General features: G+C 39.6%; 2 protein-coding genes across 2 annotated transcripts in view; both read right to left on the bottom strand.

Annotated features, from left to right (window-relative positions):
- LOC113124075 (interleukin-10 receptor subunit beta-like) overlaps nt 1–4,911 on the bottom strand; it is a 30,568-nt gene extending 25,657 nt beyond the window's left edge. The window contains exons 1-3 of the mRNA XM_026296545.1: nt 4,755–4,911; nt 4,099–4,222; nt 2,485–2,675 (exon numbers count right to left, since the gene is read on the bottom strand). Coding sequence (XP_026152330.1) covers nt 2,485–2,675; nt 4,099–4,222; nt 4,755–4,866 — 427 coding nt within the window. The 5' untranslated portion in view covers nt 4,867–4,911. The remainder of the gene's footprint in view (nt 1–2,484; nt 2,676–4,098; nt 4,223–4,754) is intronic.
- A 1,057-nt stretch (nt 4,912–5,968) lies between these two features.
- Nucleotides 5,969–17,386, bottom strand: LOC113124074 (interferon alpha/beta receptor 2-like). Its single transcript, XM_026296544.1, has 7 exons — nt 15,518–17,386; nt 14,988–15,120; nt 14,144–14,319; nt 13,814–13,974; nt 10,360–10,522; nt 7,390–7,511; nt 5,969–6,651 (listed from the first exon to the last, which is right to left on the bottom strand). The coding sequence occupies exons 1-7, from the start codon at nt 15,711–15,713 to the stop codon at nt 6,463–6,465; spliced, it is 1,140 nt and encodes a 379-aa protein (XP_026152329.1). The 5' UTR covers nt 15,714–17,386; the 3' UTR covers nt 5,969–6,462.
- Nucleotides 17,387–18,534: the final 1,148 nt, after the last annotated feature.

The following is an 18,534-nucleotide window of genomic DNA, read 5'->3' on the forward strand; positions in this document are numbered from 1 at the left end:
GATTTTAACATTCATGTAGATGTTGAAAATAATAGTCTCAGCACTGCATTTAATTCAATATTAGATTCAATTGGTTTCACTCAAAATGTTAATAAACCCACCCATTGTTTCAATCACACTCTTGATCTTGTTCTGACTTATGGCAACGAAATTGAACATTTAATAGTTTTCCCCGATAATCCTATTTTGTCAGTTCATTCTTTAATAACTTCTGAATTTAAGATGATAGATCATGCAGCATTTGGAAGAAAATTCCACTACAACAGATGTTTATCTGACTACGCTGTTAATAAATTTAAGAAAATGTACTGAAACAGTACTATCTGTCTATCCTATTACAGAGGCTGGAGCATGTGACTGGTATCAGAGGAACAGCATTAAAATGGTTCCAGTCCTATTTAATCCAGAATGCCACAGCCAGAGTCCTGACAGAAACTAGCAAGAGATCATATTTCTCCTATATTAGCTTCTCTTCATTGGCTCCCTGTAAAATATAGAATAGAATTTAAAATCCTTCTCCTCACATACAAATCCCTTCATGATCAAGCTCCTACATACCTTAAAGACCTCATAGCACCATATTATCCCAACAGAGCACTTCGCTTTCAGAGTGCAGGTCTACTTGTGGTTCCCAGAGTTTCCAAAAGCAGAATGGGAGGCAAAGCCCTTAGCTATCAAGCTCCTCTCCTGTGGAACCAGCTCCCAGTCAGGGTTCAGGAGGCAGACACTCTTTTACTTTACTTTTAAGGCTAGACTTAAAACCTTCCTCTTTAACAAAGCGTATAGTTAGGGCTGGCTTCAGGTAACCCTGAACCATCCCTTAGTTATGCTGCTATAGGCCTAGACAGCCCGAGAACCACCGGTGCACTGAGCTCCCCTACCCTAACCTTAACCTTCCCTTCCCCTCTCTTCCTTTCCTCCCCCCTCACATGTATATTCCACCAATGAATGTCACTAACCTTGTGCTCTCTCCCTCTCTCTCTGTTCTCTCTCTGTACCTTCTGCAGGTGTCCTGGTCCTGGAGCTGTATACTGCTGATGTGCAGTTACTGGCGCCACCAACCTGCAGTGTCTATTTGTTGTTTATTGTTGCTGTTCTTTTCTCTCTCCTCTATCCACTCACCCTAACCGGTTAAAGCAGATGGCCATCCAAACTGAGCCTGGTTCTACTGGAGGTTTTTTCTTCCATTAAAGGGAGTTTTTCATCTCCACTGTCGCCAAGCGCTTGCTCATAAGGGCTTTGTTGGGTTTCTGTTTGGTTCTTGTAAAGTGCGAGAAAGCATCCTGAATTTTGCTCTGCTTTGAGGAATCCTGACCTTTTTTTTTTTTTTTTTGCTGTGGTTATCATAGAATGATAAAAGGAGGGATGTGTGAGGGAAATTTACACCTTGACAGACATCACGTCTGTCAACTCCCTGTGTAAATGCAACAGACAGTACGCCTGCTACCTCCCTGTGTTACCTGTGTGAATTCAACAAAGACTTTTGACACTGCTTTGTATTTCATTAGGAAGCAGACAAAAAGACAGGTAGTCACATGGACACGATAATCAAATTACATATGTTGCCATGCTGGCATGATTTACAAGTGAGTGACTCTGATGTGTAAATTAATACTGCTGAGCAGATATAAAAGTTGATCATTTTCTGTGTCCGGGGTCAATTGGTATTGACCCATTCTGCAGATCGTATGCTCTGCTCTGACTCAGCTGTTTTTGCCTATTAAACTTGCCATCCTATAACCTGAGATTTGCCTTCTAGTACTTTTTGCCACGTCAGACGAGACCTCAGGAAGGGAAATCACACACAGGGAATAGGCCGATAACAGTAAGCCATACAGACATACAGACACAGACACACACACACACACAGACACACACACACACACACACGCCTTACAAAATGAAGGGAACTGGACAAAGCCACAAGGTGGAACAGGTCAGGAAAAGATGGAACAGCAGCACTACAGTGGAACAACAGTATATTCCAGCACCTAGCTGAGGCAAAGAGCAGGTATACATACACCTGCTACTGACTACTGATTTGCATCATGTGAGGCCAATCACCTAGTTGCCTAGAAAACCACATACACACACAGAGGAAGACCGACGCAAAGGCAGAGACAACCAAGGCAGAGCAGACACAGGTGAAACTAATCAACATAAAGGAACATAAAACCAACTGGGATAACTGCAGGCGACACAAATACAACCAAAATAAAAGTCCCAAACTTGGAAGTCCAGGACAGGGGTCCTGACATCCAGCACTGTGTGTTAACTGTATGGAAGCAACAATAAAGATCCAGAGGTTTACTGACATCACCTTGTGTACCTGATTTAACACCATTGCAACTACCCAAGCAATGTTAAAATTCCATCTTATATTTTTTTACAGATATGTTTTTAATGACAGACCATCTGCCACTGTGTAGTTTTGTAATAAAAATAAACATGCAAAAAGCCATGAAACAGGGAGGTTCTACTCACTATCCTTGTCCAAGGTGATCTGATTACTTTCCACCCAAGCAGAGCTTTCTGACCCCAGTTGTGCCCGCACTCTTCCGGTATACTTTCCATACTCAATGATGGATGACCTCATAGAGGTGTCGGGGTAAGTGAAGTCACATTCCAGGCTGAAGATATTTACACATCCTACACTGTAGGATGTCACAGAGGTTCTGTGGACAAACCAACATACTGATATTACAAATTCACCAGTAACGATTTCAATTTTCAGTCTGTTTGTGATGACAACATAAAAAGTTGGCATAGCAGTGATTTTGCCATACCTTTACTCTCTTTGTAAATAAAGGCTCAAAGAATTGCTCCTCTTCTGACTGGCTGGGGACTTGTTGCCTAGATTTGTCAAGCTTCTTGGCACATTTGAATGAAGAGACCAAAATCCCAATATCATGTGCAACTGATTTTGCTTTTATTTAAAATTCTAACCAAAATAATTAAAATTGAACTGAATATTGAATTACCAAATTGCATATTGAACTGCCAATTGTAAAATGAATTGCAAATTGCATAAAGAAGCCAAAAACCTTCCACACATCACAATCTATTTTAAATTTAAAATGAGTTACAACAATAATATATTATATATTATTTGATTAATAATGAAGACCCAATTTGCACTTGCAAGCCATTAGGTAAACTGTAAATGGTGGACAAATAATGAAGAACACTAAGCTCATGATTCTTATTACACTTGTGTCAACAGTGTAATGTGTGCATCGTGACATAACAATGTGTATTCTCATTAATGAGAGTCAGTCGCAGTGCACTGGGTGTATCATTACTCTTTCCCAGAATAGAAAGTAATTTTGTACAACACTGTTCATATTGTTGATAAAAGGAAAGTCTTTCTAGTCACACTGGATGAGTAGAGTCGGGCTCTACAGCTACAGCATTTTAAGCTGTCATGCTGTCAGTTACTGTAAGTTAATTTTAAGTTATTTCCAATTCAACTGCCCCTGAGAATACTTATGGTAAACTACTTGTTAAACACAACAACATTTTCCAGTCATTATGTTGAATGTACAGTCATTTGTACACAGAACATGTAGCAACAGATAAGCATGACATGCAAATTCTGTGATTATAAGTGACATGATTATACCACTTCAGAGGACTGGAATTGCTTAAATGGTGAAGCAGACAGTCTATTCATATGCAAAACAACATTTCTCTGGCCTGTAGCTATTGCACTTTGTGGAAGATTGATATTAGACAACCTAACATTTTATTTTGCTCTTAGTTGTGTTGCTCCACATTAACTGAGAGTAAAATTAGATGTTTTGGATGTTGCTGGTGCAACTTTATATACATGCTCACCCCTGGCTGAATGACCTTTGGTTTAATAGATACAGTAATCAATAAAGATGAAACAAATAGTTGATTACTTTTGTCAAGTTCCAGTTTTTACAATAGGATTGTTTTTTCACTATGACGTTTAATAAACTAAATGATTATTTTGGTGATAAGAACAATAGGACATGGTGTAACCCTATAAATCTGCGTTGGCCTTAACATAAAGAGGTTTTGATGGTTGTGCAGTAAACAGCAGCAGAGAGGTAGAGGATGGTACTGACTCACTTGTACTCAGCAGTGTAGACCAGGCTGCTTTCTGCTCCTTCAGGTGGATCCCACCTCAGCACCAGATTCATGTTGTAGGAGGTCAAGCGGACATTTGTGGGTGTGCTGAAGACTCCCAGTACCCCTGCACAGGTCCAGTGCAAAAATGATGTGAAACAAATGTAGTATTCACACAGCCTGACTTTGTCCATAGTGTGATGATGGAAACAAGCATTTGATCTTGGCTACTGTACTTCTAAATAAGGTTAAGGTAAATAAGGTTATAGTAATAGTACTGCATGTACTTGCATGCACACTTGATGTTCTTCTGATCTTTGTGTTTGAGGATAAAGTTCACGTTTACACTTCAGCTTATCCTTTAATAGATATCTGAAACAGGATTAGCTCCACGTTTTTTCTGAATATTCATAACACAGACTAAAGGTAGGTTACATCTCGTACTAGCTGATCAACCCTTTATGTTTCCACTCAGGCCATCAAAGCTCTTGTTTCTCAGTCAGTGAGAAACTTTAATAAAGTCCCCCTCAATACTCCATCTTCCTTATGCTTTTCAAGCACTGGCCTGGTTGCCGTTCTTAAACAGTTCCTCCTGAACTACAGGTACAGTAAGGCATAATGTGGAAAATGTACAAAGCCTACCTGTCTCACAGTCTTACCTGTGGTTCCGCATAGTGTTAAAAATGTCACGATAAAGGCACAAATAGTTGCCGACATGTTCTTCGGACAGTTTAAAATGTAGTCCAGTTCAGTAGTGTGTGTGTGTGTCATTTACAAACGCTGTATTTCCTGTTAGCTTTCGCTAAGAAGAAACGGGGAAGTCCACGGAAACGAAACCCCAACGCGTTTCTGCGCAGAAACGTCTAAGCTTCGTGGAAGCAGCCTGTTGGAGTGTCAGTCATGTTCCCGTGGTGTAAACATTTAATGTTGTCCACTGCCAGTCAACTCATAATCAGCTGTGTTTTATTTGTGTTGTATAGTCTGAAGGGTTAGTTAGATATTATAGCATAAGCTACAAAGAACAAATCAAATGTAAAGTCATGTTCACGGCACCTGTGGTTTGGATTCAGGGAAACAGCCTCACATGGTGCTGCTGATCTAAAAATCTTCCCAAGGAGCTTCCTGACAGCTTTTGTAACAGATGTCTCACCTCATAAATGGGACCACGGACTGGAACATGGAAAATGGAACAAGGGTCAGTACAGTGCTGCTGTCAGGCTGAGTGTGCTGTTTAGTTTGGACAGAGAGTATTTCTCAGCCAGTAAATGCAGTATCAGAGTTTTCAGCCTGAGCTATGGAACTTCAACTTTTCAACAAAAGCCTTTTGTTACAAAGCAGGAGCTGATGCGTTCGTGCATTTAGCTGCCAGACAAAGCTCCAATCAGAAGTTTTTTCTACCTTATTTAAATTTCAATTGTTCAGTCAAAGCCACTTCCAACCACTGGTCAAGAGCTATTGTTCTGACAGCCCAGTCAAACATTTATTACAGAGCAGCTGTAAAAGTAGCTTGGATGGAATGATCCAAGGTAGACTTTTATAAGAGAGCATGAACTGAGTATCAGGAGCACTGTTATTAAATTTCCATACTATCTGCATTTATGGATTTCAGTTTTATTTATTGTAAAAATTATCATGAAAGAACTGTAATCACATTATGCCTCCCTGAAACTGTTTCCAGTATGGGAATATATAAACAACAAGGTACAGACCTGTTTCAGTGGTAACAACACTAACAAGTCACACTCTTTTCCAGTACAATATGCTTCAGGGTGGTTACCAAATGTTTTTCATGTCTTGCACACATCAGGGTGGCGTACCACCTTAATAAAAGCATCACCACACTGACCTAGTGAATTACACATGGTGCACTGGAGAAGAGTTTGCAATGTGTTTTAATTTTATTGAAAAGTATTCAACACAACACACAAAAAGCAGGACTGTGAAATGCCAAAAAAATCGAAGGTCACATTATCTTGTCAGTAAGAGCACTAACAGCATGAAGGATTATACATAGGATAGCAGAGCAGACAGTAGCATTTAGAAATGTAAGGAGAATACTTTACTATAAAAGCATAGTAATAATACTCAAACTAAAGCATGAAGTATGCTGAATTTTAATGGTTATTCCTGTATGAGTTGGTTGCTCAGGCCAAGTTTCATGTGTATTTCCAAAGCTCACTTTCAGTTACTGTTTTCAAAGAGGCAAGGTTATAGTCAGAGGAAACTAGAAATCATGCCATAAAAACACGGTTATAAGAATTTACAAACACATTCATGCTGTTACTAAGCCAATGGCTTTACCCTTAATTAACTTCCTCCCATTCTCAGGACCACTCACCAAACTCAATGCCACATAGACAAGCTCTTTCAAACTCTTCCATTTTTGATTTCAGTGTTAGTCCCTAGTCTTCCTCCCCCCCTTCGCAGTCTCTCTTCAGTGGTTGTAGTTAGCCATGCACAGTCTTGAGGCAGCTGGCAGAACTGTGAGGCTGAGACCTGGTGTGAGAGTTCAGGCAGTGCATTTCCATGATTTTGGCCTTGGAGGAGGATGTACGACTGGAGATAACAGAGACAATGACATAGCCACTCATGCTTACATACTACTAATAATATAATATTCCACTTAAAGCCTTATTAGGATTATTTATCTTATTTATTTCTTATTTTTCTTATTTATCTTGTTATGGAAGAGTTGTTTTTTATGTGCTTATGAATTTACATTTTTGACTGGACAGTAGTGGATTCATCATTTATACACATTGGGGAAGAATTGCGGAATATTACTATGGAGATTCTGATAAATGACCTGACACAGTATAGGTTACTTATATAGTATATATTTATACTGTGATATGCAAGTTTACCTGATAATGAAGCTAATATTGAAGGGAAGATGGTTTCATCTAAAACAGTGGGTTAATGAAGGGCCAAAACCAATGACGATTTTCATGATTCACTGATTAAATAATTAATCGATAGGAAGATCCTAGCAAAGATGTGAAAAAAGGGTGAATTTTGTTGAACAACCATGAAGTTTTCATGAAACTGCTGTAAAAAGACATCCATGGTTGTTAAAAGAAGAATCCTACAAATTTTGGTGGCCCTCTGATTTCACCCAGCATATATTTCATATTTCCATATTAAGTAATATCTTAATTAGCTTAGTTAGTTCGGAAACCAACTAGGACAAAATAATCCATTCGATTACCATCTGGGCTGAGGAGATTCGTAATGTATTTAAATGAAGTAAAAATGAACAACTGAAGTCTCAGAGCATGGAGTTGGATCACTCACCAGAATTCTGGGTAGGTGTCGTCTCAGTAGCTTAGGGGTCAGATGACTACAATAAACAAATGATGCAACAAGGAGAAGCCCCAGCACACCGAATGCACCAAGCAGGCCAAAAACCAAATACACTGTGAAAAGGGGTAGAGAAATACATCACATTCCCCAAATTTGCAACTTTTACATTTGGTATGTACACTTCCCACTATACTAGAGATCCCATTATTACACTGCACATTATCATTAGGCCCGAGCACTGAGGTCTCGGCGCAGGAACTATTATAATTGCTCAATGGGCAAGGGCGTTTTCAGGCAGCGTCTAGCGTTGACCCACACCCCACCATGACGTGGCAAGGCGCGAGACCTTTCGGAAAATGTATATGATGCGGTTGCCGGGCGGACGTGGGCCTGGAAATCGTTAGTGTGAGGGGTCAAAGATAAAAGATTGAATTATTGTAATCACTGGTGTAAAGACCATATATGGGAAGTGAAATATTACTGAGCATATACTAGTGTAGAGACCATATATAGGAGGTGAAATATTATTGAGCATACACTGATGTAAAGGCCATATATGGGAACGAGCTGAGAAGCAAGAGTTTCAGTTGAGAAGGGCATAATCAGACTATATAACCACTGTGTGTTTCCTTGTTTTCAGTTCTGTGGCTGCATGCATTAGAAATAGTGTCACAGAACTCCAGATATATCTGACTGTTTGCGCTCATGTAACCTGTTTTGCTGTGGAAACAATGAAAGTATAGAATCTTCAATAGGCTACTGACTGATCTCTTCAAATAAACCAACTCGGGGGGGGACACAGGTGTAGTTCATGTCCCAACATTAGAAATATTCTTATTTCAAAAGTGAAAATACATTGCGCCAATGGGAGCCCCACTGACATTTTTTTCATTGCACAGTCTCCAGCTTTGGCATATTTATTCTTCATGTTGGGCCAAGCAAAAATGCCGACATGTCGAGGTTGTGCGACCACGAGGAAGTCCACCAGTTGGGAGTTTAACTTGAGATCATTGAGTTTGCTGTTTTTGCTCACCTCGAACTTGAACAAACTCGTCCTTGGGCTTTTGACCGAATGAGCTCATTATTGGCCAGTCTCATCTACACAAGAGGGGCAGCTGAAGTTATCCAAATTTCGGCATTCAATTTTACGGTTTTCCTTTGGCGGACCGGCCCAGTTGACGTACGTTTTTGGCACTTTTGAGTTGTTATAACTCGCACACAGATTTGAACCTGACCAGTGGATGAATTTTAGGCCCCGGGGTCTGAATCCAGGTGATTGAACAAAATCACAGTAGGCGTTATAGCGCCCCGTGTATAACAATTTGAAAATTTGCAAAAATTGAATGGAGAGACAAAATTTAAATTGTCAGAAATGCACCAAATTTGGCACAAAAATCTTTTAGGGCATCCTGATGGAAAAAGTCAATGAAACCCATGCTCTATTTTCCACGCTGTTGCTTTTGTGATGGCAACAGCCACCATTGTTTTTCAATGAGAGATCTACACTGTGAGATGTAAATGCATGCAGAGCCAAAATTTAGTTTGCCAGAACTGTACCAAACCTGGCTTAAAAATCCATTAGGGCATCCGTGGCGATGACTGAGATCCACCATTGTTTTCCATTGGGAGTTTTAAACTTAAAGGTGCAATAGCTGTATAAAATGTTTTTTGCTGCTGCCATCCTGCATTTCTGTGTGGCTGTATGTGTCTGTATCACTGTGGCCACAGAAATGTGTCTTTTTCGGTCCCAACTGTGGCCTCTGGAGTGATTTACAAAATCCCCCACCTCAACTTTAGCAGTCCTGTCAAATGAAAATTTACAATGATAAATGTGTAAACCTACACATCAATACATGGTCTGTATGTGTCCACGGGTGTGTGCAATGGTGTGTGTGACTGAATGTATTTATTAATGTCTTAATATGTGTGTCTGTGTGTTTTTGTGTCTCAGTACATCTGGATATGTGTGTCTGATTACAACTCCTGCTTTGGTTACCATAGAGATGTAAAGTGTTTCAGTGCCTGTCTGTTAGACAAACAGTAACCTGAAAAAATCCCCCACCTCAGCTTTTCGGCTCTGAATACTGCTCTCGTTTGAAGGGCTCCCGGTGAGCCGCTTCATGCAGGAGGAGCAGTTCAACCTCTCACCGGCCGAGGGTCGCTCGCACCGGAGGTTCGCTGAGGGTGGCGGTCCGCTGGGGGACGCGGTATGCTCGAGGTGAGGGCCACTCATCGCGGCTTGTGGCTATATTTACCTATTATTATCGTTATTTGCACTGGAAATTCAGTGAGCCTTCAGTTTTCAATGCTACACAGGGACACAGGGTATATAATGTTAACAGCTTCATGCATTTAGTAAAAGCACAGCACCAGCCACACAGGTGAATATGCTACAATTAGCCTACATGAGCTCATGTAGGTTCATGTGCAAATGAAAAAATTGTAAAAGTGTAGGTTGGGCAGATATGGAGTGAACCAATCCAAAGCCACATCATTAATACCAAGATAATTTTGGCTGATAAAGACATTGTGTGTGAAAGACAGAGCAGTTCTTGTCACAACATCAAACTGAACAATTATTTTTGTCATGGTAGTTATAGGCTGCCACACTTACTTTTTTCAGACATGAGACCGATGTAAAACTGATATAATTTCATAAGGTGCATGTACTGTTTCTTATTGTGTCTTTCTCCTCTTAAACTCTTTTCTGCCATTTAAAGCCCCATGAGACAAATGTTTGAATATTTTTTGATATTGGGCTACAGTATATAAATACGATTTGACATGACTTCTGTTTTAAAAAGGTCTTGAAAAAGTTGAGGAAACCTAGCAGACAGGTGGTGAATAGAGAAATGCCTCATCAACACTTTGTTGATTGTACTAAGAAAATAATCAGATTGCACCGTCTGTGTCTTTTCTTTGGGGCATGCTGCATAGTCCAGTAAAACTGCAGTAACTTACATGAGCTTCTGGGTGGAGGAGGACTGGTGAAGGCACAGTAAGGTTTACTGGAGACAGGGTTGGAGTTGAAGAGTCCAGTCACAGAGACGGTCACACAGTATTCCACACCTGTCTGCAGGTATGTGATTGCATTCTCCTCGTTGTAAGGCAGCTTCAATTTGAACTGAAACACAACAGACATAGAAACAGAAAAGAAACACCCACAATATATTGTCACGATTTGTGGGTTTTATTTTAAAAGACCAAAAATACGCTCCAGAGACTGGTACTCAGTGCAAGGATGACTTTATTAAGGAACTCAAAACAGAAGAAAGAACTGAACAATACAAACACAGAACACAGAGGTGCCGAAACACGAACATAGAACTCAGAGGTGCCGAAGCACGAACACAGAACTCAGAGGTGCCGAAGCACGAACACAGAAACTACGGTCTGGTCACTCACACTCTCGGGGACACAGACTCGTAACACAGAACACGGGGCATCACCTGGGTCACGCACTCATTCGGGGACACAGCAGGGGACGCTAACAAAAACACATGCTGGGGGATACCACAGGCAGACAGAAACATACACACACAGGACTCGGAACACAGCCTGGGTCACACACACAAACGGGGACGCATCAGGCTAATAGACATACAGACACAGACTCGGAGGGAAAACTCAAAGAGATGAAAAAGGGTACTTAACACACAAGGAGTCCACAGACAAAATCCAGATGGGAAAAAAATCAGGCAGGGCTGGAAACAGGGCTGGGTGTTGTCTAAACGAATTATGAATTCTATGACGGGAACGAAACCACAAATGACAACTGACAAACAACCTGGCAAAGACTGAGGGAGACAAAGGGGTATTTAACTAAGAGGGAGAAAACAAGCCACAGGTGAAAACAATCCAAATTAAATCAAGGTGAAACGAACAGAAAAAGTGGATCCTGTCTGATCCTTCAAACTAAAAGTCCATAACAGGAAACTAAAAAGTGCGAATCATGACAATATACATACTGTATATTTGCTGAGTATTTGGAAAAGAGAGTATATGTTATTTGTCGAGATAATCTTTAAATGAATAAACATAATAGTGAGTAATTGTTCTTGTCGCTACTGTGAGTATACAACACTTTATTTCTGTTTATAAGGTTTAATTATCATTTAATGTTTACTAACTACTTTTTTAAGCAGATTGTCACCTTTTCTGTCACCTGTGATTTATTGTAAAATTTTGTCTTTTGCATTATTGATAATATATTTTAGGGTATTGTGTATTATTTGAGATGGAAAGTTCATAGAAATTCTGTGCATCTTTCTGTAGGTGGTACTCTTTTCTTTTTTTGTTCATGTGCAACTACTGATTTCTTGTAATTCCAAAGAAGTAGTTGCTGCTTCTGTAGTAAATGTGATGCATGTCACATTCTATGTCAACATACTACATTTTTCCCAAGAGCTGCAGCACACCAGTTCTTCAGAACAGGAAATGCAAAATAACAAGGCTAGATATGTGAAACAAAGAAGTTAGTCTGTTTTTTATCTCCATGACTTCAGTGTGTAATGCCATGTGCATTTGGTAAAGAAAATAAAATGCCTTGATGTCACACTTAAACTTCTGTACTGGTCAAGACTTGTTTTATGTTTTGAACCCTAAGCAGCAACAGATAACAGGTAATTGTATTCTCACATTTTTGCATATGACTTTCTCCAGTAATGATTTAGAATACTACTATTTGGTCTGGCCTACTGTAATGAGCAAAAATGCAGGATGATAAGATTGATGCTATAGATGAATGAAGGTCAACGTCCATTTAAATATTGAGTTGCTGTTTCAGGGCTTTTCTGTTGAGAAAATGCTATTTCAGGGCTTTTATTTTGAAAAGAAAAACTTCTATTGGAGACTCATGGGACCTTATACAAGAATCTGGACTTTATTTTGAATATTCTTTATAATTTACAAATATGTAATATTTTCCTATAAATGACTGTAGGCTTTTATTGTGAAAGTCTGACCATGTCCTGGTAGCAGACACCATGGCTGATATTGAAAATGGCCTCACTTGGTACCTGAAGCTGTATGCTAATGGGCAACGTCCATTTTAATACTGAGTTGGTGTTTCAGGGCTTTTCTGTTGAGAAAATGCTATTTCAATGGCTTTTATTTTGAAAGAACAAAGTGCTTCAGGAGACTCTTGGGACCTTATACTAGAATTAGGACCTTATTTTGAATGTTCCTTATACTTTACAAATATGTAATATCTTCCTATTAATGACTGTAGACTTTTATTGTGAAAGTCCGAACATCGCCTGCTGGGAGACAACACCATGGCTGACATTTAAAACAGCAGAGTCACTTGCTCTAAATAACTGAGAATGGTCCCCATGTGTAACAGCAGTGGACATTAGGCAGCCAGTCATTCTTAATTAACCAACCACAGACAGCTGCTACTGCTTTGTGAGCTGTTGCTATGGTGACCTGAGCCCTCCCAGGGGGAGTGACAGTGACACAGCAGTTTAAGCACGCAGAATAGAGAAACCGAGAAAACTTTACCTCACAAAATGGAGGACTACAGAAAAACTATAAGACCTGTCTAAATAATTCTTTCACTAACAGTGCCAGGAGGCTTCAACAAAGAGACTGATCCACTTTTGTGAAGACTTTCCAAAACATGAAGGATTGATGGAGAGTTAGAAACAGCCTTCATTTGTGTTTTTCACCAGAACTTCTGGAGCTCTTTTTTAATGGGAGTGAATGAGAGATTGAGCAGTCACTCTCTGTGGGTTTGGCCATCTGGTGGAAAAACCGTAGGTCCTATCAAAATGAGAACAGCATTACCTGAAAGACGACAAAAATCTCTACTACTTTGATATATATATTTGTTTATACAGCTGAAAATTGTCACAAGAAGAGAAGAAAAGAGACAAAATAGTTGAAAAGAGCCGAAGAGCAAAAACTAGTGTGTGAGATGTCACTGATGACATCATGCACTCTAGCTCTCTCCCATACACACCGATGTAAAATTCAGAAAAAGCCTAAAAAAACCATAAAACATAAACTGTGATTAAAGAAAAACCGTAAAAGATATCAAAAAGCTGAATACAATGTTAATAGATAATGCCTTCTTACCCGTTTAAAGGTCAAATGGTGTTTCTAGCTGAAAGTATGCTGACAGTTAAAGCTGAAAGAGGACAAAGTTGAAGAGGATTTGAACATTCCCCTCATTCATTTCTATGGGAAAATTTTCCAACAAAACCTGGAATATCTCGGAAAATATAAAAAATATTGCCGAAAAAATCATCGAGCTGAACGCGACGGTGTTTTACGTTTCTACATCAAACGGTGTAGGACTAGATAGCAACCGAAAACAGGCGGAATAATAAAAATAAAGAGAAAAAACTTGCTTGCTGTTTGGACAACAGTCCCAACAACTATTAAATAAAGAAGCTGTATGTCTGACACACACCTGTGCCCCATCTCTGGTCCTCTGCACATGGAAGATGACTTCCCTGTAGAGGTACTTCAGCTGTATGTTCTGCTGGATCCCCCTTGTTGTAGGAGCTCTGAGCTGCAGGATCAAACAGTTCCCACAGCCAGACACAGACACGTCAGGAGGTCCCAACACAGCTATGGTAGGAAATGAATTCACTTTCAGTGAACTGGGGGGAGACTTATTACAGCATGAGTAACTACAATGCCTCAATTTTTGTGATTTCTCACAAAATCAAAAAAAAAAAAAAAAAAAAAAAAAAAAAAAATTAATCTTATACGTGTAATTGTGTCTGTGATGCCTCACTGTCTGACAGGGGCTGGAACCACTCTGATAGAGTCCAGTTGGATGTCTGGGTAGGTGTGAAGGCCTGGACGCGGGCTTGGTACTGATCATACGGGTCCTTGAACACTCTGGTTAGGTTACACCTCTGCCCAGCTTTCAGCTTCAAACACCCTCCCACTGGTCTCCATGAGTTCTTCCTCCAAAGTAAAAGAAAAGACAGCATGAACAGAATGAATACTGCAAAGGTTAAAAACATACCAAAACATAAACTTTGACCACAGCCGGTGAAGGCAATGCAGACTATTGATATACCGATTAAAACTCAGACCATCACAAAAAGTCAACATAATGGGCTTTCTGTGTCACCCTAACTCAAGTAACTCGCTCTAGTCATTATACATGTAAACTCAAAGTTTACTCAAAGAAGAAAGTAGCCACAGGGTGTCCAAATGCTTCAGAAACAAAAATGAAACAGGGCAACCGCCTGCTGTGCAGAACAGGGCAGAAGCCAACTTTTAGATATTCAGTGCCTGTATATCACAAAATGTAATTCTTTGATCCAGCAAGCCAGAAAACATTTGATAAAAAGCTTAATTTTAGGGTTCACCAAATCAGATTTTTATCATCTTAAAAATTTTGTTAAAGTATGTCCATATCTTTCTCTGAGTGACACAGATGGACTTTTTTATCCAGGAGAGTGGATTGTTGTTAAAAAAAAGTTAGTGGGACTTTTTTCATGAAGCACTCTGATCTGCATGGGCTCTATGAAGTTTGCCATCTAAAAGTTTTGATTGATCAAAAAATAATGGTTTTCTGTCTGTCTCATCACTACTCTCTTTATTTGTGGTGCCTGTGCACTCAATACCTGGGATGGATGATTTGGACAGTGAAGTGGGTGTTGGAAGGAGTCCGGGGGTCTGGCAGGAAACCGAGAATGTGCTCCATGTTGAAGGACGAGATGGAGACACTGGAAGGTGCAGGGAGGGAAACACACACCACTGCAGAAGGGAGAGAATGGCAACATAAACTTCAAAGAGACTGAGAATTTTTGGTGATACTCTTTGGTTTTTACTCATAACACTGCATCCCTCCCCATTGCTAAATCTACAGTCAAATTAAAGAAACATTTCTTAGAGTTAAATGACTTCCAAACTAAGCTCACACTGAACTCACACATTGCTCAGTATTTACTTGCCCACAATATATGTAATAATATTAGTCCAAAGGTATAAAAGAAGAAGCAGCTGCTTTAAAAAAACCACACACACAATATACTTATACAACACTGATAAAGCTCACGAACACAGGGACAGTTCAGGGCTAACATGTATTTATCTGGCATATTCACCATTTAAGCCCCCTAATTCTTTTCTACCTTCAGCCAAGGAGCATTACCAAGGTGTAAATGTAGAAGAAGCAGCATCCACAACCCCATCATCCCTCCATGGACTGTGTTATGGCTTGCAGTTGAATGTTTTACGCAAGGTGATGAGGCTCTTGTTTTCAGGGTTAGAGCACACAACATATAGTGAGATATGGGAGGGAGCTGAGGATATGTGTGGGGGTTGGGACACAAACCGTTTGTTACCATGTGCAGGGCTGAGTTTCTATTTCCCCAGAAGTCCCTCCCTGTGCAATCTACCTTTCAGCTCCTATATTTAACTTTCAGCCACTGGACAGAAACTGGTTCACACTGGACTCGGTAAACGCGATTTTACATTTACCTATATTCTGATCTCTGTGAGTTTGATTTACTGTGTTGATACACCTGTCTGAGGTTAAGTATCTAATGATCTAATACTGTCTGAAATAAACTTCAACAATTCACACACATGGAAAACTTGCCAGTGATACACCTGCAATAATACAAATAACAGAGCAAGACCTACTGTTTAAAATGCTGCTTTGTTATTGTGAAACATACATGTCTATAGCTGAACAGCATGTAATACAAATATTTTCAATAGTGAGTTAAATTGCAAGATTAATATACAAATAAAAAAACATCACAAATTTGGAAATGTTTAAATAAAGTTGGCTTCATGCACTTGTCTTGTCGTAACTTCAGATATGCATGGCACATGATTGTCCATTGACCATGACAAGGCAGAAAAATACAGAAATACAAAAACATGATGGCATCCATGTAAGTATATAGGGTATGGGCTAATAATCCTAATTAACATTGTTATATTATGCATAGTTGTCTCGTTTTGTCTGACATACAGTCCAAACTCAGATATTCAGTTCATTAACATAAGACAAACACAAGCAGAAAACCAGCAAACATCTAGAAAATAACTCAAAACAATCTATTCAAAATGAATAAAAATACTCATGCATTTTCTGGTGATCAACTCATCGAGCAGTAGTAGCTCAGCACTATGTGCATTAGAGCATATTCAGGTTCAAGAGCTGAAGTAAGTAAATTCTCTAATAAGGACAAGTATAAAAATGTATTTATAAAAAGTAATACAGTAATCATCATGTACACTGTTTTACTGCTAGTTTTCAATATTCAGTACATGTTAAAGGAGAATCTGAAGTTAAAACATCACCTTAAGATGCATACAAACTTGTAAACATCATCAGTGATATTCTATAATGTATTGTAGAAATGTGACATGCCCCTCTGTATTGTCTATTGTCTACTACTTTAGAGCTACCTCCCAAAAAACACTCGTCACTGCTGGATGGATGCCATACAAAATTCATATCAAAACCCAACTTCCTAATGCCCTGAAATTCCAGAGGTGCAATCCATGCATGTACTTGAGAATGTAAAAAACGTAGTCCCTAGCAAGTAGTCCCACATCCTGAGCCCGGTTCTGCTGGAGGTTTTTTCTTCTGTTAAAGGGAGTTTTGCCTCTCCACTGTCGCCAAGTGCTTGCTCATAAGGGAATTGTTGGGTTTTTAGTTTTAGTTTTTGTAAAGTGCCTTGAGATGATTTGTATTGTGATTTAGCGCTATACAAATAAAATTGAATTGAATTGAATTGAATTGAATTGAACAGTTATTAATCAAACTATGAGGTATAAATTTTCAGCATCTGTCTAATGGACTGTGGTGTATCTGGCTGCCTGGAAGCAGCACTATGATAAGAAGCAGATAAATACAGAAACAGTCTAGGAGGCTATATGTAAGACCTTATTGTGTGAACCTAAAAAAAAAAAAGTGGTGTGAAAAAGTGTTGGCCCCGTTCCTGATTTCTTATTTTTTTGCATGTTTGTCATACTTTGTTTCAGATCATAAAACAAATTTAAATATTACTCAAAGATAACACAAGTAAACACATCATGCAGTTTTTAAATGAAGGTTTTTATTATTAAGGGAAAACAAAATCCAAAACTACATGGCCCTGTGTGAAAAAGTGTTTGCCCTCCCTGTTAAAACATGGCCTGATTACTGCCACACCTGTTCACAATCAAGAAATCACTTAAATAGAACCTGCCTGACAAAGTGAAGTAGACCAAAAGATCCTCAAAAGCTACACATCATGCTGAAATCCAAAGAAATTCAAAAACAAATGAGAAAGAAAGTAATTGAGATCTGTTATAAAGCAATTTCTAAAGCTTTGGAACTGCAGCAAACCACAGTGAGAGCCATTATCCACAAATGGCGAAAACATGGAACAGTGGAGAACCTTCCCAGGAGTGGCCAGCCGACCAAAATTACCCCAAGAGTGCAGCGACGAGTCATCCAAGAGATCACAAAAGACCACACAACAACATCCAAAGAACTGCAGGCCTCACTTGCCTCAGTTAAGGTCACTGCTCATGACTGGGCAAAAATGGTGTGCATGGCAGAGTTCCAAGATGAAAACCACTGCCGAGGAAAAAGAACATAAAGGCTCATCTTGGTTTTGCCAGAAAACATCTTGATGATCCCGAAGACTTTTGGGAAAATACTCTGTGGACTGATGAGACAAAAACTGAACTTTTTGGAAGGTGTGTGTCCCATTACATCTGGCGTAAAAGTAACACCTCACTTCAGGACCTGGAAGCTGCTTCCGGATCTGGAAGACTTGCTGTGATAAATGGAACCATGAATTGTGCTGTCTACCAAAAAATCCTGAAGGGGAATGTCCGGCCATCTGTCCGTGACCTCAAACTGAAGCAAACTTGGGTTCTGCAGAAGGACAATGATCCAAAACACACCAGCAAGTCCACCTCTGAATGGCTTAAGAAAAACAAAACGAAGACTTTGGAGTGCCCTAGTCAAAGTCCTGACCTGAATCCGACTGAGATGCTGTGGCATGACCTTAAAAAGGTAGTTCATGCTCGAAAACCCTCCAATGTGGCTGAATTACAACAATTCTGCAAAGATGAGTGGACCAAAATTCCTCCACAGCACTGTAACAGACTCAATGGAAGTTATCGCAAATGCTTGATTGCAGTTGTTGCTGCTAAGGG

Source organism: Mastacembelus armatus, chromosome 21, assembly GCF_900324485.2.
Source record: "Mastacembelus armatus chromosome 21, fMasArm1.2, whole genome shotgun sequence".
NCBI lineage: Eukaryota > Metazoa > Chordata > Actinopteri > Synbranchiformes > Mastacembelidae > Mastacembelus > Mastacembelus armatus.

Coding starts and splice junctions, on each gene's coding strand:
- LOC113124074 (XM_026296544.1), bottom strand. CDS start 15,713: ATGGTAACAAACGGTTTGTGTCCCAACCCCCACACATATCCTCAGCTC. Junction 14,320..14,987: donor GTCCAAATCATCCATCCCAG/GTATTGAGTGCA, acceptor TTTACTTTGGAG/GAAGAACTCATGGAGACCAG. Junction 6,652..7,389: donor GACACCTACCCAGAATTCTG/GTGAGTGATCCA, acceptor TGTTATCTCCAG/TCGTACATCCTCCTCCAAGG.